This window comes from Alnus glutinosa, chromosome 6, assembly GCF_958979055.1.
Source record: "Alnus glutinosa chromosome 6, dhAlnGlut1.1, whole genome shotgun sequence".
NCBI lineage: Eukaryota > Viridiplantae > Streptophyta > Magnoliopsida > Fagales > Betulaceae > Alnus > Alnus glutinosa.
The window spans coordinates 24699090-24726286 of NC_084891.1; the positions used below are offsets into that span (position 1 = coordinate 24699090).

At 37.5% G+C, this 27197-nt stretch overlaps 1 protein-coding gene across 4 annotated transcripts; it reads right to left on the minus strand.

Annotated features, from left to right (window-relative positions):
* Window positions 1-834: 834 nt before the first annotated feature.
* On the minus strand, window positions 835-24759 carry LOC133870410 (CSC1-like protein RXW8). 4 transcript variants are annotated; one of them, XM_062307530.1, is made up of 12 exons: window positions 24332-24755; window positions 18765-19199; window positions 17297-17443; window positions 12164-12227; window positions 11847-12056; window positions 10216-10401; window positions 6586-6884; window positions 5536-5812; window positions 4883-5161; window positions 1729-1962; window positions 1473-1650; window positions 835-1386 (listed from the first exon to the last, which is right to left on the minus strand). In XM_062307530.1, exons 2-12 carry the CDS (start codon window positions 19043-19045, stop codon window positions 1313-1315), a joined length of 2229 nt encoding a protein of 742 aa, XP_062163514.1. In that variant the 5' UTR covers window positions 19046-19199; window positions 24332-24755; the 3' UTR covers window positions 835-1312. The 4 variants fall into 4 exon arrangements, with proteins under 4 accessions (XP_062163514.1, XP_062163513.1, XP_062163511.1 ...); XM_062307529.1 differs by having other exon boundaries at window positions 835-1650; window positions 18765-19159; window positions 24332-24759; XM_062307527.1 differs by having other exon boundaries at window positions 835-1650; window positions 24332-24759.
* Between the last annotated feature and the right edge of the window lie 2438 nt (window positions 24760-27197).

Sequence of the window (27197 nt, forward strand, 5' to 3'; positions counted from 1 at the left end):
CAGAACATTTTTTTCAAATCAAAAACAAAAAATTTCTCTCAAAATACATTTAACAATCAGAGCAAAGAATGTTCCAGTGCACCATCTTCCCATTTCCCTAGAGATTCAACACCATCTTCCCATAATGATGTGGATGGATTTGAGCCAGGAGAGGTAATCTGCGAACCATTTGCCTGAAATATCAGCATAAATCGGTCCTACAAAGCATAATTGGCATATGATAATGTTGTTTCATCCAAAAGGTCTTAAGCTAGATGGAATATGATTTTTTCCTTTAAAGTTATTTTTTGGTTGATTAGATTTTACGTATCTAATACTGTTATACGTCGCTATATGATACATATATCATAATTCATAATTCGCAATGGCCCTTTTTTCTTTTTCTTTTTCCTTTTCTTTTTCATTATTCTTTTTAGATATTTTCATTTGGCACCCGTTTTGGTGCTCATGCAGTCATGCTTAAGCCGCCAATTCAGTCATCTTGGTCGAGTCTTACTGGCCTCTATGGGATATTTTTATAAAGAAAAGAAAAGAAAAAATAATAATTTACAAAAGGTACTACATAAATGAATAGGCTATAAAGAGAACAAGGTCACTTCAGTGTACTTTTGAAGAGGAGCTCATGACAAGAAAAACAGAGAGCCTCTCTGCCTCGTCACAATCATATATTCAAGCCCCCACCTGAACAAATCGATATAAACTGCTCTGGGTGTCACATTGTGAAGGAAATAGTGATTCCATCAATAACAAATGCACTCCTACCATGTTATATACGTCAGCAGAATGAAAGCAAATAAATGTAAATTGTTAAAGATGCCTGTATCGACCTATAAATTATCACCAAATGTCTGACATGTAATTAATAATTACACCAGTATTTTACAAATTTCACACAAAAAGCTGCGCTGATTAAAGAAATCTACAGTAACTCATAGTTTAGTGTAGCATGCATTATCCATAACACTAGCTGTTCAATTCTCTCTTTTGATTCTCTCACAATGCATACCAATTGGTTAAAGACGCAGTCACAGAATATAAGCGTTCAATCACAACTGTATAACAACTTTGCTTTCCCTCTATCATCACCCATACAGAAAATTTAGGGGATACTAATTCCTATACTAGTATTTTTCAGCCAGTCCGAGCAGTACCTTAATTTCCTGTACAAGCCTTTCCATTGCCGCCTGAAATTTGCACATTGACAGATGGATTGTGTGCAGTAGAATGAGCTCAATTTACTTCTTGATGGTTTCTGCTATATCCAAAATTTGCACATTAACAGGGGGATTATGTACAGAAAATTGAGATAGATCTACTTCTTGCTGGTTTCTGCTATATCCAAGTTGCTAACAGTACATGACTCGTTTAGCTGGCTTGGTTCCTTTCCTGAAAATAGAAAAGCAAAGACAGCCAACCAATTATTTCTTTGATTCCAGGAAGTGGGAGTCTCTCAAGCATCGGGTGAATCAAACCTGGCCTCAACGTTTTGGGATCCAGACTGCTGTCCCCCTCTCCTTGATGATTCAAGCACACAGATCTACATAACTCCTGAGAAATTACTTTGAACTGACAATATGCTGACTGTAATTGTCGATAAGTCTCTTCCATCCTCCCACATTGTTCATCTTTGCGATCCATCTCAATAAGAACCTGAAAAACAATACAACCATCAAGCTTGGAAGAGAGAGAGAGAGAGAGAGAGAGAGAGAGTCCATTTTGAATTGCTACCTCTGCAGCGTCGTTCTTAAATACTGGGAGAAATCGCTGCCTACAGTACTCATTGAATAGAAGAGTGCCAATAATCAACGGAATGGTGAAACCTGAAGCGACTGGCGATCGTTTGATTCCAAAGACACCAAGAGCTATTATTTGTGACAACACCAACGAAAAGATTGTTGTGATGTGGACAATAGGCCAGTACTGTCCCCCACTTTCATAATTTGACACATATACATTGAGAATCTGAAAAACATATTTGAAGATTTTAAAATCCATTTTTAATGGCATGGATATCTGCGGGCGGGCGGGCGTGTGTGTGTGTGTGAGAGAGAGAGAGAGATAGAGAGAGAGAGAGAGAGAACAAATCACAACATTTCAAATAATGGGAAAGATCAATTTCTCTAGTCAAAAAAGGAAAAAGAATAAAAAAAATATAACACATTATACTTTTGGGCTGGAGAAGAGACCTGCCTAAACTAAATGGAATACTCGCAGTCAGTCTATAACATATATAAGATCAATTATACACCGCCTACAAGAACTATAAATCCATAGCCTAACTAAGACTTTTTAATCAGATAAAAATGATTTGTCTTAGCAGGGATCTATTATGAAGAATCACCCAATAAAAGTTTCCAATCGTGTGCACATTGAATGAATCATAGGGTATATATGATCCAAAAAAAAAAAACTACAAAATGCCTAGGCTATTTCCTTAGCAAATTTTTATTCCAGAATGCAGGGGAATTCCCATTATACCCCTTCAGTGTTCCAATTTAGCACTGATTTCACATTCAGCCTTTTTTCAAATTCTCTCTAGGTTTGAATACAGCAAAATCTAGTTGCTCTGTGGGCGCACGTAAACAAGCACTAAATTTCCATTTTCATTTCCCTCTTCATATTACGTTGTATTTTACTGAATCACTTTAACCACAACAAATAACAGTGGCATGATCTACAAATTTACTTTAACTATTTATAAAAAGTTGTTTCCCACTATATAATTTGATACTTGTTACTCTCCATTAAAATTTGGCGGAAAGTGGAAGTTCCAAATGCCCTAATCTACTTTAAAATATTCAAATTATAATGATGATTTTCATCTATGCCTCAAAGGGACAAACGTATCCAACTCTTTTTATTATCAGGACAAGTAATTCAGCTGACAGCTAAGACCAAACTCAATATCTTTGTTCAATATTACATAACAGAACATTACATGCCCAAATTAGGAGGCCATATTCATATTTTTTTTAAATGATAAGGCATTGATTTATCTTTTCATAAAAATCCATTTTTACCCTCACAAAGCATGTTTGTACTGCTCTTTCAAACAAAAAATAAAATTATATATATATATATATATATATATATATATATATATATATATATATATATATATATATATATATATATATATATCTTCCATTTGCATGATTTTTGGCTAGTCCAAAAAGTGCAAAACGAAGTCAGAAAGTTGAGTTTATTGTGAAACCTGATACCAGTGGACACTGAAGGGAAGTGGATCCTTTGAATTGGGCCCCTCTCATATTACCACCACATAAAAGAACAGATGCAATGGTAGTAGTCAATCAATTTTAATGTTTGAATTTTGGGCTTATTCCCAAGACACTACATATCATACCTGAATTTCTGGTTTGGGCTGCTGAGATATCATCCAATTTTGGATCTCTACGACAGATCTCTATCTCCCTCATGTAGTCTACTGATTGACAAGAGAGACACCACACCAAACTAATTGCAAACACACTCGGACAGCTAATAACTAGATACAACTAGTCTACAAACTACAGTACCAAAGTTTTGTTTCCAAATATGTTGCCACAACACCAAATTAGAAAACAAATAAACACAGATGCTACTTATCAATCCCTCCATCACCAGAAAAGCCAATAGCAACATCATCACCACTAAGAATAAAGATAAGCTTTGATGTATTAGAAAAACATGATTACAGGCAACTAAGTATTGATTGTACATCCCAGTTGGTTTTCTCTTTTATTTTAGTGAAAGAAAAAAAAAAGGGGGGGGGTAGCTACTACAAAATGTAATACAGCCACCAAAAAGTGGTTGCTTTATTTTATGTGCATTTAATTTTGAAAGTCTATAATTTTTGTCTCATGCAATGGCCGATGGAGTCAAATTCTGTATGATATGAAATCTGTGTAGTTGAACTAGGTCAGCTTCTTGAAATTTTAATTTATAGGTTTCTTAGGTAGTTTTTATTTTGTAAGCATCAAGTCTGATCTACCCCACTATTCTTGGTGCTCCATCCTAGTCTTCTATCTCAGATACGGATTAATGAAAAATTTAGATTTAAGGCATGTTTACCAAAATTCTCTCTGATCTCTTCTTCTCTTGTTTTTCTAGCGAGTGCACTTTTCCCTTTTTCTTACTCTTAATTTGTTAGTGCGCTATCTCATTGCTCCACACTATTCTCTGCAACTAGCCCTCTGCTTGCTATACAACAGAATCTAATATTAAAATCAGCCCTCACAATCCTACTAAATTCATTTTTCATCGCCTTGATTCACTCCACCATCTTCTTTGCAATGGCATCCCCCAAGCAAAAAATTCTCTCGGCTATCTTGCATCAAGTTGCTTCTCTCCAAACCATCATTTTGGCCCTCATAACTTTCAATGAGCAGGTGCTACCTCAATAATTTTACAATGTACTAAGTTTGTAGAAATCCTCCTCTTTTCCCTTTTTCTTTAAGCTGTCTACAAACACATGAGGAGACACTAAGAACATTTTAGTTTCTAGCGATAAACCTATGACTACTTATGAAAAAAGTTTCTAGAGATAAACCTATGACTAACTTCTTTTTTTTAGATAAGTGCCTATGACTAACTTGAGAGAAGAAATCAGGTACTAAAAGAGACAAGGGTGTAATACAAAAATCTGGAAGGAGATCTAAATAAAAAATAAAAAGAAATGCATCAGTTTAAAACTCTACTGAATGCATTATCCAAACACATTCCTTACTAGGATGGAGAATGGAAGAACAGGCTCTGAAACATAAACAAAGTACAATCAATCACTAATTAAAGGGCTTATCTAAAAATACACATTCAAGCAACATATAAAACCATAAAGAGCGAGTAATATCACCAAAGGTAAAAGAGGAGAAAAGGCACTCACCTGATTTTTATATACAAGGTAAGCAAGTGAAAAGTAAACCAGCAGGACGGGCAATATCAAGGGTGCCAAGATGGCACATGTCAAGCCAAGGAATCCAAACAGGAGGATTCGTGGTGCTTCTGTATGATATGGAAACGAAAAAGTGCCATTGGAAGAATCATCATTGGTTCTGAGTATGAATCTTTTCACCAGGTTGTGGAAAAGAGCAAAAAATTGCATCACTTCAAATGACAAACTAGCCCAACCAGATGTTAAAACATAAGTCACGAAGAGGCTCGCCTGCAACAATTTCAAAACCAAACTCTAGTAAAAAGTTGGGGTCAGAACTTTTAAAATTGCAAGAGAAAAAGAAAGACTTGAAAACCTTTCTTTTCATGAGAATCTAATAACCGAAGAAAGGGCTTAAATAGGAAAAATTCCATCGTCAAGGATTAGTTTCAAAATAAAAATCTTAGTTTTGAAGCCTTATTACAATCAGTAATAGAAAATTAATATTGCTCAAAACTCACATAACATGACAAATCCAGAGACAGGTTATTCCTGATTATCAAAACATAAAATACTGAGCAAATGGAACAGTCTACATAGTGTAGCATAATCAAGGAAACATAAATAACAAATTAACATAGGAATCATAGAATAGTGAAGACTACCTGTCTCGGCACCGCTTTGGCAAGTTGCGCAGGTATGTCTTTTACACTAGAAAAGACATTCAATTGGCTGATAACAGTCCCCGATAAAACATTAACAAAAAAAACATTCCAGATTGTGAAGTACAAGACTTTGCAGCATGCACTCTTCTTCCTCCCACTACGGGAAATAGACCCCTCCACTGCTGAAAATAGCATCATGGCAGGTGGAACTGTATACAAAGCTAAAATCAAAATCACACTTGGAAGGTAACCTGTTACCAGCTGACTCACATATTTCCTGCACCAAAACAAGGGGTAAGTCTACATGCAAATGTGTGTCTATTGCAGGGAAAATAGGAAATCTGATCAGTCTTTCAAAATTCAGTTAATGTGGTGCCACCAACAGTAGCTCCTGAATCGTTAATTTTTTCAATTATACTCTAGGTCATATAAAACTACAAAACTATTAAGTTAAAAACTCGAGAAGAAACATTATAAGCAAGAACACTCAGTATATAAAGGGGATGAATGATCAATAACTTCACCTAATACCTCAACAGTTGGGATGAAGGCCTTATTACAATATATGTGAACCCTGAGGGAAATAAGTTGTAGCCATGTAGCAATTTTGTTGATAACACATGACATGAGTTCAGAAGATAAAATCTCAGTACACAAAACCATCAATGTTTTAACTTCCATTTGGTCACAGTAAATTATAGTTCATTACAAAAAACTGGGTCATGTTAGATTGATGCTTGAAAATAAAACACTCATATTGGGAACTGGACTGAGCTATTTTATCATGAATCTATATACAAGTGTATCTTGCATACTTCCAAGATATTAGAATTCTCTGAATTGTCCATAAAAACGATGCCCTGGAACCTCATATGTCCAGTTCATGAAGTAAATGTGTTCTTTAACACTTCTTATCCACACACGGCACCAACAAATGAAAAATGACAAAGTTACCTAGCTTAAGTGAATTATAAAAATACTAACATACAACACAGCGCTATCATCGTCACAATATTTAGTTTTTTCTGAGCTGTCACAATATTTACTTACTTCTTCAAAAGTCCTCTCAGAAATGGAAATGTTTCTTGTAGCTGTTCTAGTTGAGTCAAGCCTTGTACAAACGTAACCGGAATAAGAAACACAAGCATGAAGGCAATGGTAGCCACAAGTGTTACTATCTTACGGATCCAAAGTTGTCTATATGGTATACAAAGGTTTGACCAATAAACATCATGTGGTTCTGGAGCCAAGTTTGTCACCCATGACATGGGATTTGAAGATTGAAGAACCTGTGAAGCAACAACAGCAGCATAGCGAGTCTTGAAAAAAACAAAAGCAGCTGGACACACCTGTATGGAAGACCAAAATGCTTTAGGCTAGTAGCGAGTTTCACATAAACTTCTAAAAATTAATAAAAAGATACCAGTTCAAGAAACAAGCAGTACAGTAAACAAAGTTAGACAACAACACGAGAGAAAGGATGGGAGGGAGATGGAAATGAAGAAGAACTTAAAAAAACAAGTGAATCTGTGAACAAAAACTGTTGAGAAGCCCAAAATTTGATAATGTGAGAATGGCATTTGCCATAACCCAATATTCTCTATTGCTCTGATAACCGCTCAAACTATGCAACACAAAACATTTGCAGGAATACATACTGGTATACTATATTTTCAAATAAATTAATAGACTAAGCTACATTGAATTAAAAGAAAATGGAGCTGCCATACTAATATTCCTTGAAGAGAACCAGTGCAAACCTTGTGCTGCATGCCAAACCTAGAAAATGTGAATAACACCACGTATTCTAATGTTCAGCAAGCAATTTCATTACACTGCCATCTACACCATTCGATCATTCTACAACACCCAAAAGTGCACACAAGCAAGCAAGCAATATTTGGATCTTAAACCATTTAGCAACTGGTCTGATTTAGAACATATTAGAATCAATCTTTGAATGGTTGATAGGAACAAAAAGAAAATTTCCATTACCCTAGTGTTGATCCCACAAAAGCAGGATCCTGGGAGGGGGAGATCTGTATAGAATCTTAACCTAAAGGATTTAATTCCAAGTAAAGTGGCCACCCAAAAGAATCAAACTTGCCCGCTTACAGTAGAAGTCCGACACTCTTTTTCATTGAAGATGTTATAAAAGTACAATATCAAATTTATAAACCTCTTTATTTAATTAATAAATTCATTAAAAATGCCACAGCGTCACAACCCAAGTGCATTAAGTACATTAGAAAAAGAAAAGAACTAAAACATAAATATTGTAGCAAATCACTATATCCAGGACAGCGTATAAAAGTTTGAGGTAGAATCAGGTAATCAGCAGCACAAAGGAAACCATAAGCTCAAGGAATAGAAAAAGCAACCCCCTCCAAAAGTCAACTAATTCCACTCCTTCCATTGGCACCAAAGAAACACAATAGAACAACTTCTAAACTTGATCAGGAAGAAGGAAAAAAAATCCAGATTTGGCAAATAAAAGTACTGCCAAATGTCCAAAAGCAGGTAAAAAAACACTAGATATTGCAGCAAAACCCAAGACCCCAACAAAGAGCTCAAAAGGCACCAAAGCCCATAAGCCACTCACAACAAAGGGTACTTCACTGACTGACATGGTGTTCATGTAACACCCAGGGGTAATTATGCAATATTATAATTACCACAGGACATTAATACTATTCCTTACAATGACTGGCAGCGGAAACTGCTATAAATTTTTTCTTTTTCTACATCTATCACATCACATAGGCAATATTTACCAGAGCACTAATCATAAAGTACTACATACATTCTTAGTCACATAATTACATCAAACTATCAACTTACAACTTAAATCAAAACCTCATATTTTGTCAACTAAAAAATCAGTTATATTTACATATCAGAGTGCTAGTCTAGGGAAGCCCAAAATACCAAAATCCCAATACCCCGAAGCTTTCGTCCTGCACTCACTCCGGTTGCTTGTTTCAATATACTCAATCTCTGTAAAACAATGTTTTACAGGTGGAAACGTGAGTCCACGGCTCAGTAAGTAAACATCAATCATGAGAAGTGTATGTAGTGAGCCTTAGTTAAAACGTGAAGCTTTATTTCGTAGAACATTTCTTTCAAAATCATCGTCACCATTTTTCTAAAACTTTTAATTTTTTATTGTAAAACATTCCTTTCGTAAACCATCATTTCACAAAACTGCCTTTCAAAATCCTTTTCCACAAATCTGCTTTTTTCATACACTGGCTTTTGTAAACCATTCTTGGGAAATTCCTTTTGCAAACTAACTTTTGTAAACTAATCTCGCAAAACTATCCTTGAAAAACTATTCTTAACACAATCTCTAATAGCATCATAACATGAAACATTTTATTCTTTAACACAAAGCATCATAAATCATAACATGAAACATTATAATCTTTAACATAAAATCACCATAATACCTGGCATGATACATCATATCTTTAACTTCAAATATCACACAACATAGTATGAACATTGTAATACTTAATCATGCATATCATCTTACTTTCCTTACTTGAACTTCATACTTCTAACATATTCATCGTACTGATATCCCACGAGGGGAACCATAGCATTTACAAACTGATATCCCCCATTAAGGGAAACCATAGCTTTTTCGTACTAATACCTCATTTGTTTTTAAATATTTTCTTCCCCCTTTCTTTTTCATCGCTCATTTCAGTTCTCACTATAATTAAAATACATTATCATTTTTCTCTTAATTATCTACAACCTAAAAAAACTTCTCTTTTAGTCCAAATAAAATCCCCTAATGCCTTTAAATTCTCCCTTGATAAAAATCAAAACCTAAGATAAATTCCATAATAACAAATCCTAAATCTTATACACTAAAATCTCCAACTAACCATCATCACCCTAAATATCAACATGTTTCTTAAAATCTTCCAAAATTATTATTTCATTCATAAAATATTACAATGCTGAACTAACCTAAAAAATTAAAACCTCATTATTTAGGGATTAAAATTTGGGGTGCTACAGTTCAGTTGACAGCAGTATTTATTCTCTTAAGTAACTTATCACAAGTCAATATTCTTTGTGGTGTAGCAGTCCACGCCTTATCCAAGAAAGAAAACCTTCAACCTGAAGCATTCAAACTATAAAGAATGATTTAACCTCACATATGTAAATTCTAGGTAATTCCCACCCAGCAACATCCATCCTTCCTATCTAACCCTTGCCGCATAAAATCTAAGAAATCTAACCCTATTACTAATATGTGTACAGGAATAAGTAGTTACTATATCATGTTTTAATTCTTTACTTCAATAAAAACTTAAATATATTACCACACTGTTCTCAAGGAAAGCCCTGAAAGCCACTTCTCACAAATTTTAAACTGAAGAATATTCCTCTATAAATATCTACATATTGTAAAAACCTGCAAAACTGAACAAACCAGGAGTACTTACATATCCAAGAAAAAGCTAGGTAACTAAAGCAGCTTGCATTGCAAAACTGGAGAATGTATACCACCAAAAAAAAAAAAAAAAAAAAAAAAAAAAAAAAAGGAGGAAGAAGAAGGCGGAGAGAAGAAGCCAAACATTGATTACCCAGTTGTATAGACCCAAATAATAAATAATCCAGATATCAGAAATATTTAAATCAATTCACTACAAGATTTGTGACCTTTCTTATTGTAGCCAAATCTATATCACTGAAGCCAGTTTTTCCCTTATCCCTGTCCATCTCACTAGAAAGGATATTAAAAGAATGTGTAGGTCCTCCACAAAGGCCACATTGGATTAAATTTGGCTTGCAGTTCTGTTCAAGAGAAGCAGCCTTAAAAATCATGTACATCTTCTCTGCATCAGTCTGCGAATGTAAAACACATTTTAGGATCCAAAAGAGCAGGAGACAATAAGGCACTCAAAATTTTTTATTTCACAGCACTCACTCAATCAGACTTAACACAACAAAAAGTCCCCACTTCGACTATCACAGTGAGATTCAAATAAAGCCCCCAAATATAAATGTTAAATAGCTCAGTAGAGCCATGGGGCATCTCCCATTAAATTGGTAATCTCAACTAGCATGTAGGAGTGATCACAATCATCTTGTTTTGTTAGAACTTAATAACACCGCCAAATAAACTAAAAAATATACAGATTAAAGACTGCAATCCTTGTCAATTAACAGAATAGAAGAATAATAATCGTGCTAATGGACAAATTGAAGACTATATAAAAGACATGAAATAGCATGTTGCACAGTTGGCTTGTTCTCACATGGAAGCACCTAAAATAAGAGTGCTAAGACCTTGTAAGACTAGAGAAGATGACAATGCAATTGACTACATTCATGAACAAGTCAGGCAGAAGCAATATAAGAAAATGTTGAAAGTTAGTTGCAATTAGTCCTGTGCAATAATGCGAGTACCAGGCAATACATTTTAAGAAGATGCCTTGAAGGGCCAAGAAGAAGGCAAACAGGATATAGATTGCAAGAAGCAGCTTTCAATTTCATAAAGTATGGCCCCGTAAATGATTGACCAATACAAATAGTAGAAACAAGAATTAGCCATTCACTTCAATCACAAAGTAACATCTGCTAATCATTTGGTATTTGGAATAAAACAAAATTCACAGTCCAAATAACAATGCTAATCAAGGTCCACACGATATTATTTTTTGATAACTAATAAACCAATCTTATTAAAAGGTCCACATGATATTATGATTCATAATATTTTGAAAATTCCTTAATCTACAATATGACATCTACATTGTGAATCATAGCTTCGGGGTATTAATCTACAGTATGACATTTACCAAAACCATTTCTGCTCTCAGATTGAAAGACAGGCATAACGCTTGATTGTCAAAAAAGAGGGAGTAGACTCCCCCGGATATGCAAATTGGTTTTCAGAAAATAAAGGAGAGTAGGCATTAATTTCTGTTTTTTTTAAGAAAAAACTATGTGATATATGCATCCAACTTAAAGCACATAAGGTTCTGAACTCAAGCATATGATATAAATATGTTGAATTCCTGTCTTTGTTGCCAAGGGATCTCGAGACACTCTCCTCTCTCTCTCTCTAAACTCTCCTCACTCTTCTCTCTCTATTGGTGGCGAGTTCCACACGCCTCTCAGAAGTCCCTTTTGGTTTCCGGCATCATCGTTCTCATGTGTTAGCATGTAAAACAAAATGAAGACTTAATAAGCAGAATCAAATCAATTGGTAGACATGCAAATTTAAAGATTTTAAAGAGTGTCGCTGAATATAAATAGCACATTTCTCATTTAAAGCAGATGCGTACCATCAGCTTTTGAACTTTACCAGACCGATGCACCATTTGGTGTGACAAGTAGCTTGATGCATGATAATTAGTGAAAAACTTTTTCACTGAATCACTGTATGATTCTTGTGAAATCTGGGGAATAGCACGGACAAGAACTGTAAAATGACTTAGCTTTGGAGGAGATTGAGCAATGTGTTCTAGCCTCATCTTGGTGATGCTCTTGTACTCCTAGAATACATAAAGAAAAATTATCAAAAAAAAAAAAAAAAAGAAAGAGAGAAAAAATTTGCTACAAACTTTGAACAACAAATAATGCAGATGAATTACATCCTTACAAAGTAAAGAAGAATGCAAGCTGAGCAGGTTATAATGTACAATGCGAGACAATGAGCCCAAAGCCTGAAAAAAGAAAATGAGTAACCAATTTACAGCATATTTTAACAAAAAAAACTTAAATAATTTATTTCAATTACAAAGGCCATTAAATATGTGACCACAGAAAAAGGGTAATTGATAAAATAGCAAGTTTTAAAGTGCTTGAGTGGACTTCTACTCAAACCAATTTAAAGAGAATATGCAACATACTTTTCTTTCATAGTATTAAGGATACTACCTAGGAAATCAACTTCTATTCAAACTCTAGTGTTAAGCTAGATAAGATTCAGTTATATTAGAATTCAAATTCTATGATAAATAGATAAGAGATAAGATAGCTAAGAATTCTAATCCTATTATATAGGAATGAGATACAGTCATGTATTGTAATTCAAACTCTCTTGTATCCTCCTATATATATCAATGAAAACTCAATAGATGAGTACGGTTTCAAGAGCCAAAATATTCTTGTTCTATCATGGTATCAGAGCCCTCTCACCGACCAACGTCGTGATCCATGGCCGATTCTGACGCTGAGTCCTCTGCTTCGGCAACCTCCAATGCTTCCCAGCCTCCCCCGCCACCTCCGCCACCTACCCAACCCACAGTTGTCTTCACCGTCCCAAATATGAACCACAACCTTAGCATTAAACTCTCCAAAGGCAATTTCAATGCCTGGAAAACTCAAATTCTCGCCTATATCAAGGGCCAAGATGCCTATGGCTTTCTTGATGGCTCCTCGTTACCTCCTGCATAAACTATTCCCAATCCCAACTCCACTGCCGGTGCTCCTGCCACCATAGTCAACCCTGACTTCCTTGCCTGGACTCAGCGTGATCAGATGATCCTGAGCATCCTAATTTCTACACTGTCCGAGCCATACGTCGTCCATGCTGTTGGATGCGTCTCGTCTGCTGCTCTCTGGAACACGCTTCTCACCATGTTTGCTTCTCAAGCTCGTGCGCGTGTCATGCAGATTTATTTTCAACTCGCCACTGTCAAGAAGGGCTCCAACTCAATCACTGAGTACTTTCAGACTATCAAGACATTAAGCGACACTCTAGCCGCTGCCGGTCAGCCTCTCAATGATTTTGAAAGCGTCTCTTTTCTTCTCAAGGGTCTCGGGTCAGAATATGATCCCTTTGTGACGTCTGTCACAACCCGAGTCGATCCCCTGTCCATTGATGAACTCTACGGTCATCTTCTCGCCCATGAAATGCGACTGGATCAGCAACTTCCAGCTGTTGATAATCTTTCCCCTGCTGCAAACTTCTCCACCCGTGGTTCCTCTTCTCGGGGACGTGGTTTTCGCGGACGTGGTAGTCGTCCTTACAACAGAGGCCGTGGGTCTTCCTCCAGTAACCGCGGACGCGGTTCCTACTTCTCTCAGGATGCGGCTTCTTCCTCCCGGCCTTCCTGTCAGATCTGTGGCAAACCTGGTCACTCTGCTATTCGCTGCTACCATCGACAGGATATGTCCTACTCTGAACAGTCTCAGCCCCCACAACAGCAGCTCTCTCCACAGGCCTACTATACATCTCCGGCTCTACCAGCTGAGGAATCTTGGTACCCGGACACTGGGGCTACTCATCATATGACAAATACGCTGCAGAACCTCAATATCTCTCATGAGGACTATCATGGACAGGATCAAATCCGTGTGGGTGATGGATCAGGTTTGCCTATCTCTCATATTGGTTCAGCTTCTTTATCTCTTTCTCGTCGTACTTTTGTTCTAAATCAACTCCTTCGGGTTCCCTCCATCTGTAAAAATCTTCTTTCGGTTAGACAATTTGCACTTGATAATTCTGTCTTTTTTGAATTTCATTCATCTTTCTTTGTCATTAAGGACTCTCAAACCGGGATCATCCTCCATCAAGGGCGCACTAAAGATGGTCTCTATCACCTTCTTCCCTCATCGAGTTCTCCACCAATAAATCAAGCACTTGTTGGTGCTCGTACATCATCTACTTCTTGGCACAAGCGCTTAGGTCACCCAGCATTTCGAACAGTCCACCGTGTTCTTTCTCAGTTTCAGCTTCCGGTTCATTCCAATAAGGCAGTCACACCTTGCAAGATCTGCCCACAAGCTAAGGGTCATCAATTGCCGTTTTCTTCTTCTACTTCCAGCATTTGTAAACCTTTAGAATTAGTTTATTCAGATGTATGGGGACCTTCCCCAACTCTTTCAATTAATGGAAATCGCTTTTATGTGTCCTTTATTGATGCTTATAGTCGTTACACTTGGGTTTATCCAATTCAAGCTAAATCTGATGTTATGCCAACCTTTCTTCAATTTCAAGCCATGGCTGAACGTTTACTCAATTCCAAAATAATAAGCGTTCAATCTGACTGGGGTGGTGAATATCGCACACTTCACTCTTATTTTTAAACTCATGGCATAACTCATCGTATCTCTTGTCCTCATACACACCAACAAGAAGGATGTGTCGAAAGAAAACATAGGCACCTCATTGACACTACTCTAGCTCTCTTGGCTGAAAGTCATCTCCCTCAAAAATTTTGGGATGAGGCTTGTCTCACTTCCTGTTACCTTATCAATCGCTTGCCAACACCTTTGTTACACAATAAATCACCTTTTGAGACACTGTTTAAACAAATTCCAGATTATAAGTTTCTTAAGGTGTTCGGCTGTGCTTGCTTTCCCAACTTAAGACCCTATAATTCTCATAAGTTTTCCCCCCGATCCAAAGAATGTCTCTTTCTTGGGTACAGTCCGCATCACAAAGGCTATAAATGCCTCCACCTTGAGTCTGGTCGGGTATACATCTCCCGCGATGTCATCTTCCATGAAGATCAATTTCCTTTTGCTGCTGTCCCTACTGTTTCTCCTTCCCCTTCTCCAGTTCTGGCACCGGTTCTACCTCCTTTACTTCCAACACCTCCTATCACATCTCAGCTACATATTCCAGCAGTTGTCTCCTCTTCTAATTCTCCCTCCAGTTCTCCTTCTCCTACCTCTGCTGAGATTAGTCAACCTAATTCCATCTCCCACACAGATAGTCCTCCTGTTCGGGTACATCCCATGCGTACAAGGTCAATGAATAACATTTTTCAGCAGAGGCAACTTACAGATGGCACCATCCGATACCCTGTTCCACAGGGTTTAGTGGCAGAAACACATTCAGCCCTTGTTGAACCCACTTGCTTCTCCAATGCAGTCAAAGTTCCGGAATGGAGACAGGCTATGCAGGTTGAATTTAATGCCCTTCTTCAAAACCAGACCTGGTCTCTTGTTGCTAAGCAGCCTTCTCAGAATCTTGTAGGCTGTAAGTGGGTATTCAAGCTTAAGCGGAAAGCTGATGGGTCTATTGAACGTCATAAAGCACGTCTAGTTGCTAAGGGGTTTCATCAACAGGCCGGTGTTGATTTTGGAGAGACCTATAGTCCTGTTGTCAAGCCTACAACCATTCGGACAGTTATTTCTATTGCCTTTTCAGCAGGCTGGTCCATCAAGCAGATTGATATTCAGAATGCATTCTTGCATGGTTTTCTATCCGAGGATGTATACATGGTACAACCACCTGGTTTTATTCATCCCAGCTTTCCTAATCATGTGTGCAAGCTTCAAAAGGCGATTTATGGCTTAAAACAAGCTCCCCGAGCTTGGTTTTCTCGTCTCAGCAATAAGTTACTTCAGATTGGTTTTGTGGGTTCTAAGGCTGACACCTCTCTATTCATTTATCGCACCAAGACAGTAACTATTTTTCTTTTAATTTATGTCGATGACATAATCATTACAGCCTCAGATCCAGGTGCAATTACAGAACTTTTGAAGCTTCTAAGTGTTGATTTTGCAGTAAAGGAATTGGGTGATCTTCACTATTTTTTAGGTGTTGAAGTCAATAGAGTGGAAGCGGGTCTTCTTCTCTCACAGAAACGATATATTTTGGATCTCTTGAAGAAAACAAATATGCATGAAGCCAAGCCTATATCTTCTCCTATGGCGTCTTCTTCAACTCTCTCTGCTTTCACTGGTGATCCAATGGAAGATCCAACCCTATACCGGAGTACTGTAGGGTCATTACAGTATCTCTCTCTCACAAGACCAGATTTAGGGTTTGCAGTAAATAGAGTGTGCCAGTTTATGCACCGCCCACTTCAACCTCATTGGCAAGCTGTGAAACGAATTCTTCGGTACTTGAAACACACAATTTCTCATGGACTTCTTATTAGCCGTACTTCTTCTCTTCAGTTGCAAGCATACTCGGATGCTGACTGGGCTGGATGTCCCGATGATCGCCGCTCCACGGGTGCATATTGTGTGTTTCTTGGTTCAAACTTGGTGTCTTGGAGCTCCCGCAAACAACCTACAGTCTCTAGGTCCTCAACAGAAGCAGAGTATAAAGCCGTTGCAAACACTACTGCCGAACTCCTATGGATTCGTGCTTTACTTCAAGAACTTGGAATCAGTTTACGTTCTCCACCTACTCTATGGTGTGATAATATTGGGGCTACATACATGTCGGTTAATCCGGTTTTTCATGCTCGTACAAAGCATGTGGAGATCGATTTTCACTTTGTTCGTGATCGGGTAGCTGATAAATCCTTGGAAATCCGGTTCATTCCTAGTTCGGATCAACTTGCGGATGTACTTACTAAACCTCTAGTCTCCCAACGTTTTCAGCACCTCTGTCACAAGCTCAACGTGCAATCTTCCCCGTTGATCTTGCGGGAGGGTATTAAGGATACTACCTAGGAAATCAACTTCTATTCAAACTCTAGTGTTAAGCTAGATAAGATTCAGTTATATTAGAATTCAAATTCTATGATAAATAGATAAGAGATAAGATAGCTAAGAATTCTAATCCTATTATATAGGAATGAGATACAGTCATGTATTGTAATTCAAACTCTCTTGTATCCTCCTATATATATCAATGAAAACTCAATAGATGAGTACGGTTTCAAGAGCCAAAATATTCTTGTTCTATCACATAGCATTGTTTATATGTCTCAAAGGTGAGCATCTAAACACTCGATAGAAAAAAATTAAAAAATAACAATAAAAATAACAGAGCTATCTGTTACTTTAAAATTGGTCTATTTCAACAACAGTATATAGCTCATACCACTTTGAACCTTCCTTAACATTCTCGATGGTGAACACTTCCATTGACTCAGAAGGGATTTGCTTGTGACGCATTTCTTGCCCATAATAATTCACCGGAAGTACTAAAAGAAAGCAAATGACGGCAGCAATGGCAAAGATTCGAATACTGTAAAAAAAATAATTGGCACCAATAAGTAAACTTGAAAAACCGGCAGATGAAATTGTTTCTACAAAGATGGAAATGAGACTGAAAGCAAACTGTAGAAACATAGATCAAAATAGAGACCAATTTCTGAACACGTATTAACGAAATATAACTATAAAACATATTGCTAAAAAATCCATTGATATATAAACTTAAATGAAAAGTTTGTTACCAAATAAATAGGAACAACGGGAGAAAACTTACACAACGCCTGAAATATGAAAATGCAAACAGAATGAAGAAGTTAAATAAACTAAAATTTTATGTCATGGTATATATCACATATATAGTTGAAACTATGCGAGTTTGATAAAGTGTCAACTAGAGTACACCTCACTAGTTTATAATAAAAAATGACGTGCTCGAAAGATTTAACAAGCTATTGGTCTCAGCTTCATCATCTGGATAAGGGACACATAAGCATATATGCATTATCATATGTGAACCTAATATTTTTTATTTTTTTTTTTGATAAATAATGTCATATCATTAAAAAAGCGCAGAAGGACACAAATATGTGAACCATATTGATCTAGAAACCTCATCCAAGTCTAAAAAGGTTGCATCCTCCTATGGCCATGAACTCAATCAGCCTAAATTTGGTCCTGTCAGCTGAACCCAGTTCCAAAATGCAATGCACTTAACCATTATCTTCCACCATTCTACAAATAATTTATTTAAAGTCCTGTAATATAGTTAACAACTTTTTGGTCATTCATAGCCCTAAAAGCCATCAGAAGAGAACTTGTACTATAATTACATCATACCAAAAGTAGTACTACTACATGTACGTATTGGGATAGAGTTTAATCACTAGAGTCAAAGCTTTTCTTAACAACAGGAATCATAAGAACAGAATTTCTAACAAACATATGTTTTTACATGCTTCCCATTCCAAATGAAGCACGGTCAAGAGTAAGGCGCATGATTTGTAAAGCACTACCAACAGCAAAAAAATCTAAATTCACCTTTCAATTGTTTGGATTTCACATTGTAAAATTATTTCCAATATAGAAAAGGAAAAATAAACCAATACAAGGATAGCATTTCATAGGAAATACAAGAATTGATCTCACATAGAAAGTTTCACAATAAAAAGAAATATGAAAAGAACAAAATCACAATAATCTAAGTCAAACCATCAACTGAAACCAACTACAACTATCTTTTCAAGATATCCACCAGCAAAAACTGGTATAATCTCCACTAAATTAGTCACCAACAAATTATAAGGCACAGAGCTATCACCCTTCATTGTCTAAAGTTTTTAGTAAGTAATCACCTGAAAACAACTGCCCTGAGAAAAACCACAGCATCCATGCCACCAATGGCCAATATTTCTTTTTCAGATGTTTCCCATGCTTTCACTATCCAACTAGGCGAAGGAACAAACCTAACAAAGTGGAAAGGATCACTGCGTCTTGGGCACACTGAAGCGAGACTTCGCCCAAAGTACACACTCACATTGCTTGGTTGTTTTCTCAATATGGAATATAGTGCTAAAAGGACCACACAGACGCCTGTATTAATTCCTACAGAAGTTAAAAGTGCAGAAATGTTCATCTCCGACCACTATATCTTCAAGCTTCAAGCAACCCATTACCCGAGAAGATGGACGCAGCATGTAAAGATTATTTCCATGATCTGAAAGTATGCGCTTGTCTAAAAAGGCCAATGCTGCATGGAGAAGCAGCTTTACTTAACTCAGGCTTTTGTGCTGCAAAAGTTATATGTCAGTGTCTTCTCTTCTTTTACTGCTTAATGAAAAACTCTACATGCAAGTGTATCATGGTATGTGGACTGAATTCAGGTTAGTTTCTTACTAAAACAAGCATACAATAATGTTGAAGCATATGCAAAAGCAAAGAAATTAACAACATTTCAACCTTATTAACATGCAAGTGCATACTGAAGCAGAATATCGAATTGAATACAGCAATCATGTTGCAATTTTGGAATTTCCAGGTAAAAATGCCAAAAATAGTAGCATGAACTTGATATGCAACAGAAGCACTGGACTACGCAAACAACAAACCTAATTCCAGATATCAATTATCTGTGTGCTTGTATTTTCTACAACGTCTCTAATACACAAAATAAAATAATAAAAGGAAAGAGAGAAAATGTTAATCTACTTGGTGTGAGACCAAATTTTTGTCTTTACTTTCATTTCTTTTCACTTTTTTTCACTAAAAACCCCAGAAAATGTGTATAATCACAAGAGAATTACAAAAAGGTCAACATAATAGAAGCCAAAACAAATTCCACTCATGAGGTCCTCTAAAAAGAGGCGCAAGTTGGTTAAACCCTATTCCCAACTATGAATTACATTTGTGTGTGTGTGTGTGTGTGTGTGTGTGTGTGTGTGTGTGAGAGAGAGAGAGAGAGAGAGAGAGAGAGATGATGAAGAGCATGTTTTGCCAATTTCTCTAAAAGGCAAAAGTTAGGAACTATAAAAAAATATTTACGAAGGACAATGTTCACAACACATAGTCAATGTTACACCGATTCTAAATAAGCAGGCAGGACGGAACAGGGAAATATATATGCTATACTCATTCCAAGAATAAAATATGACAGAATATAAAAGCTTTGAGAACAAGGCAACAAGCTCAATCACAATAGCGCTGAAATTGCTGCAGAATCCGCAAAAACTGCTCAATAAGTCTCATATCATATGCAAACTTCTCTACCAAGTGTACATTGTATAAATCTATACCATAGAACTAAACAAGTTTAAACCAAATGAAGGGTTCCATGGATATGCAAGTAACTAGCATGAAATTCCACATTATTTTGAATAATTCCAAGATGAGCATACAAGCCTCTCTTGTTGAACAAGAATTGCTTTTTTATTATTCAAATACCGGCACTGCTCATTTATTTTAATTTTTTCAACTGCCTCCACAATACTAAATTCGTTTGGAAACTCTTAACATTTGATTTGATTTTAAGCATAACTATGACATTTCTAAACCCCACTTCCTTAAAAACCTCTATCCTTAGAGCAAGCTTCTACTCTTTCATTCGTTTTATCCTTTTTCAGAGATCAAACTCACATAGAGTACAAAAAACAGCAGGACCAACGTCAGACATAGCCAACATAATACAAACAATTCACAAGCGGTGGCGCTCACCTACTCAAAAGATAGCTTTTTGTAACACATCAATTGGGAGAAGCTGGAGCTGGAGTGTGAAGATATCGAGTCTATTAGAAAGGAGAATTAGTTAGTAGTTGTAGGAGTTAGAAGTAGTTATGTTGCTTCTTGTATTGTATAAATAGGAGGGAAAGGAGATGAGTTTGGGTATGCTGAATGTAATTGGTTCTTTGGAACTTTGGAGGCTCTTGGCACCTCGAATGCCAAGGTTGTGGAGACTAGCCATCTCGAATCAGCTCTTTCAATAAAAGTTCATTCACCTTCTTTTTCTCATATTTTCCATTTTCTTGTTCCATTTCATTCAAGTATTTCCTTCGGTGGTAACAAAAGTGTTACAAGCGGTATCAGAGCCCACGGTCGGGACGCTTATGAAAACTCGGTCCGCAACGATTTGGAAAGGTCCTCCTTCGGTCCTCTGGGTAAAGGCCTTGCGGTCGACTGCTACGCTCTGGAGAGCTCTCCCAGTCCTCTGGGTAAGGACCTTCTTGCGTGTTCCAAGAAGAGGGATGCAGTCGATGCTGCTGAGGCTGCAGGTGACGTTGCAGTGCAGGAGTTGGGGATATTCAGGAAGCTTGTTGATATTTTTGAAAAGTGGCTTCTTTGGGCTTGTGCGCATAGGTCTCATTTGGGCTGGGTTTCCTCTGATGAGCTAAAGCGTAGCATGGGCAGGACTAAGTGTTGCCTTGGGTTGGGCAGTATGAGTTTTAGGGCTAGGTCAAGAAGGGTGGGCTGTAGGTCTTTTTCTAAAAAGACCAAGAAGTCGGGTCTTAGAAGAGTGGATTACTTTAAGAAGGCTAAGAAATGTGGGTTAGCTCCGGTTCATGGATCTGACGCGGGTATGAGTTCTGTTCCTTCGGGCTTGGGTGCCCCGGCGCCGGAAGTTGTGGGTTTTTCTTCAGCTTCTCTTCCGGAGTCAAAAGAGCGTTCCTCTCCCTTTTCTTCTGCTACGGAGATTCTCGGGGAAAAGTCCTCTACTCCGTACAGTTTTGAAGCTCCTAACATGTCGTCGTCGGCTGTTACTTCTGGTTCCGAGGGCGTTGGTGTCTCTGCTTTGGTGAGGTCAACTCTGAGTGGGGATCCTCCTTTGTCGCCTTTGTCTGAGATTGCTCCTTCTCCGGCTCCCTTTGTTCCAGCTCTCAGCATTTGCTCTTCAGGCGCGGATGCTCTAGGTGAAAGGCTGCGTTACTCCCTCCCTGTGATGTCGGAGTCTGGCGCGCCTATTTACCCGTCGGAATCCAAGTCGATGCTTTCATACTCTCGGAAGAACAAGGTTGGCAAATTGGATAAGCATCTGCTTGCAGAGGCTCTTGAGACTTTCAGTGCTCCTAAGGAGCTTTCTAGGCCAGTTTGTGGGGTTGTCTCCAAGCCCTTGTCAACTCGTGCAAAGTCTACGGCTGCTCAAGACGAGGGCTATCAGCCTATCCTTCGGCGTGGCTTCCTTCTCCCAAGCGGCGCGGCTCTTCCTCCGTCAGAAGTGGGAGTGGTTCCACTCTCTTCGGTCCAATCTGTGCTTGGGTGCCCGCCTTTAATGTCTTTCTCAGAGGTGGGTAAATCTTCGCGGGGACGTGGTTTTGAAGAGATTGGTAATCCTCCCGGGGCAACGATTGATCTTAGCTTCTATGTTAATACTTTAGGGGTCTCCCACAAGGGGAATGTGAAGGGCTTTGTAGATTTCATGACTCTAATTGATATGGAGCATCGTCTAGAGGCTTCAGTTTCCTCTTCTAAGTTTAAAGGAAGTCGTGAAGTGAAGAATTTAGAGTGCTCGATTAATAATGAAGCTAGAGGTTTTGGTTCTAGTAGGGGCAAGGCTAAGCGGCCTAATGTGATGTATTAGTCTCGGGGTTTTGTGGGCTGGTTTTGTAGGGGTTTTCTGGGTTTCCTTTTGTTTGGGTTTTTTGGGTGTTTTTCCCCTTCCCCTCTCTTTCCTATTTTGGTGTCCTTTTGTATACTTCATGTATGCTTAGGGACGCCTTTACGCTTTTTATAAAATTCTCTACTTACTTATCAAAAAAAGATATGGCTGAAGAGTCACAGTTGGCAAAGGACGTGAAAGAATTGGGCAGTCAGGTCGCCCAACTGCAGGAGGTTTTGAAGGCCAACAAGGTTGAAAGGAAGTCAGAAATGGAATCTTTGGCAGTTCGTATGCAAGAAATGATTCAAGAAAACAACAGACAACTGGCGCAATTGTTCGGAATTCAAAGTCAGCAAAGAAATTCGGTGGCGCAGCCCCACCCTCAACAGGGTTTTGGCGCTATTCACGGTGTTAATGGTGGTGCTACTGGTGAAATGGGTAGATGTGTTCTTGGAGGTAATAATTGCACTAATGGTGGAGCGGATCAAGGCACTAATGGACAGAATTTTTGTGAGGCTGATCATTCTTTCCATGAGGGTTCCAGGAAAAATCAAGAAAGCAAGAAAGATAGTTTTTGCTGGGGAGGAGACAACTAAGAAAAAATCAAGAATCGAGCAGAGGGGTGTGATCAGAAATATCAAAAAGAAAACAAGAAGACCGATTTGTTGAAGCAAGAAGAAACTTCCGGTAGCCAAAATACTTCTTGTCCACTTAAAGAAGAAGTGGAACTTCAACAACAAGTCAAAGTTATTCCAAACGACTTCAGGAATCAAGGTGTGGAAATCATCGGGAATAAAACTATGGCTGAAATTCTTCCCTATCAACTGTTTGTCGAAATGTCCCAACCAGGTCTGGTACAGGGGTGTATCGCTAAATCTATGGGCATCATGAATGCTATCTTCTTCCTTGGCTGCGGCTACGGGGTTTTTGATCCAGGCGGAGAACAAGTACTACAAGAACGAGGAAGAAGATTATCAAGGGGAATGTCTTCCGTGCGTTTGTTAGTCAGCTCACAAGTAGACACATGCTCACCATGCATGTATGCCACACATGCAAGGTTTTCCTTCTGTCACAATTGTGTTGGTGGGTTGGTGTGTATGTGTTCAACAGCTCACAATCAAGAAAATACCTTCACGTATGTTGCAGAAGATTCCACTACCAGTTCAACCTTTGGGTTAGTTTTTGGCTTTGGGATGCAATTGTGTGTTCATAAGTTGGGTTTCCCTTGTAATAAGTATCTCTCTCACTTACCCGCACCTTGTGGGCAAGGTGCTCTAAAGGAGGGAGTATTGTAACACATCAATTGGGAGAAGCTGGAGTTGGAGTGTGAAGATATCGGGTCTGTTAGGAAGGAGAATTAGTTAGTAGTTGTAGGAGTTAGAAGTAGTTATGTTGCTTCTTGTATTGTATAAATAGGAGGGAAAGGGGATGAGTTTGGGTATGCTGAATGTAATTGGTTCTTTGGAACTTTGGAGGCTCTTGGCACCTCGAATGCCAAGGTTGTGGAGACTAGCCATCTCGAATCGGCTCTTTCAATAAAAGTTCATTCACCTTCTTTTTCTCATATTTTCCATTTTCCTGTTCCATTTCATTCAAGTATTTCCTTCAGTGGTAACAAAAGTGTTACACTTTCCTTCTACGTATTATTGTTCTGTTGATGTCATGCAATCAAACCTCATCTATAATAAAAGAATTGCACCTTACAAACCTTTTTCGGCTGGAATTGCATAATGGAAACTTAACTAATCGCTATAAATAAACCCCAGAGTCATGAAATTAAAGTATAACACCATTGAAAAAAACAAGTTTGAAGAAAAAAAAAAAAAGAGTACCTACAGGAGTCTTTGATTGACAAACACGAACAAGAACTCGTCGATTATGCGACCAATGCCGACCAATGCCGAACGATTAGAAAATAAACGAAGAACGCGACCGGATCAAAACTTGTACGCCGTTGCGGCGCTCTGCTTGGACTTCACAGAAACAAAAATTGGATTCGATTTGAAGGGAAAGCGAGGAAAAGCCGAAACCCTGGATTTTTCACAAGGAGCAGAAAATGGAAGCAACACGCAATTACATAAAGTGTATGTATACGTTCGCGTGTTTCCTAAGAATCTGCAAAAATTCGAGGGAACGCCACGTCCAGTGCGAGTGCGAGTGATTTTGGTTTCGATTTAGAAATTGTTGCTGGACCGCCACGTGGCCGACAGCGAGGGTTACCGTCCAAGTTGAAGAGACTCGAACCGCCCAAACGCCCCCAACCGTCCGCGTAAGACAGAGAGGCAGACGGAAATTATTTGAATTTAGGTCCTTTCATTTCATGCATTTAATAAAGATACGAAAAATGTATTAAAAATATGATATGCGACATAGACAGAGACAGAAAGAGGCGTGCGTGTAAGAAAGAGAGAGGTAATAATGTCACGCTGGATCACGATCTACCATTATTAACATGTGCTCGAGTTCAGGGACCTTCGCATTCCCGATAGCGATATCTGCGGAATTAGGGTGTGATATTGGTTAAATATAAATATAATTAGCGGTTGCATATGATTTACGCAAGAGTCAGATGGGCCTGCCAGATGCAAAGGCCCAATTTCGGAATAAGGCCCGCTCTGCGCCTCTAATCTCTCTCTCCCTAACAGAAAAATGTACACTATTAATTGAGCGTGAAAATGTGAACGTGGTCATTAACAATATTCGCATTCGCATAATGTAATTATCGTTTTTAAGTATATGTATCCACATCATGTTAGTATTATCCGTATCTGCGCGGTTATTGCGGTTATTATCCGCTATCCGCATATGAGGTAATGGGCATTTTGAATTACTATCTAAATATATGTGCAACATTAAATAATGCGATTATTACTATATGCAAGCTTAAATAAACTAATATTTTATAAATATATGTGTAACATTAAATAATATGATTATTACTATATACAAGCTTAAATAAATTAAGATTTCACTTGTTACACAATTCACAATTATCAATCATATAAGGTCATTGCCTTATAGATTAATCTAAATTTGAATTACCAAGAGAAAATTAAAAAAAAAATTACAAAATAATTACAAAATAAAAATAAAAAGTACATGTAGTGAGGTATGATTTTGAAATGATAGTAAAAAAAAAAACTTAACATAACCTAAAAGTTATAAACTTACCAAATTCAAAATAATCTCATTTTAGTGAATTTAATCGAATATATTTATAATATATATTACCTATAAAGGAAATTCGAATAGGGTTACTAATTACATCTATATATATATATATATATATATATATATATATATATATCTTAAAATCGCTATCCATATTCACATATGCGAATAATGAGTTTTTATAGCCGTATATACATATAGCAATTATGTGCTAGGGGATAACTTCAGTTCGGACTTGGCAGAAACCAAGCACTTTATGCCCTCTAATAAAAAACAGACACATCAGCATATTACACCAAATGAAAATATGCAAAACACACACAAGCAAAACCTTCATTTCTCAAATCAATCGACAAGCAAAGCTCCAAAGCCTCCAATTACTGTTCAGTCTGCAAAGCCCCTGTCGGACCGTCCCTGCCTCGCTGGAAGTCAGTTCTCCAGCAACCAATTGACGACCCATAACTGGAAGTCGCCTCCTGCTCCTCCGGCAATCGGATCCTCTCTCTGTTCGTCTCTCTCTCTCTCTCGGCATCTCTCTTTCTCTCTCCGACAGCATCTCTCTCTTTGGTTGTTGTGCAGTTGTTGTATTGATGTTGTAAATCTAACATTTTCCTTTCAATTTTTTTGTTTTAATTTTTTTAACTGACGTGTGGACCGGTTATTGGTGGGCAAAAAACCCCCTAAGTGTTTTACTAGTGGATACAGACTGTTATTGTACGCTTCATTTTCGCCCAATAACATACACTCAGTACTGCTGCTTTGGCTGGCAGGCAGAAGTAAACAGTGGACTTCAAACTTTGAGAATGTTGTACGACATGGAACACACGTCAATATGTGAATGCATGAAGATTTTGCCACTAAAACGGAAATCTGACAGTACTTCTCCAACCAGGAATGCCCGAGTACTAGAGTTCTTATCCACAGCATGAAGTCATCATGGTGGATGGACCATTTTATTTGATAGACAATTATCAATTATATAGGTATTGTCTTATAGAATAATCTGAATTTTAATTATCATAGAGAAAATAAAAAAAAAAAAAGTAAACATAGTGAGGTAAGATTTTAAGATGAAAAAAAAAAAAAAAAAAAAACCTAACATAAACTAAAAGTTTTAAACTTATCAAATTCAAAACGATATAATTTTAGTAAATTTAATTAAATATATTTATAATATATATTACATATAAAGGAAATTCAAACGTGGTTATTAGTTACATTAGCATACCTTTAAATCGTCATTCGTTATCCACATATATGGATAATAAGTTTTTATAACCGTATATGCAAATAGCTGATACGTGCTTATGCAAATAGCTGTTACGTACTAATAGTAAATATAGACGGTTATTATTTGTTCGTATTTTCACCCCCCAATTAAACACACACTCGACACTGTCGCTTTCGCCGGCAGAAGTAAACATTGGACACAATTTTCAAACTTTGAGAAGATTGTAGGATGTGGAACACACACGTCAATATGTGAATGCATGAAGGTTTTGCAATTTGCACTATAACAGAAATCTGACAG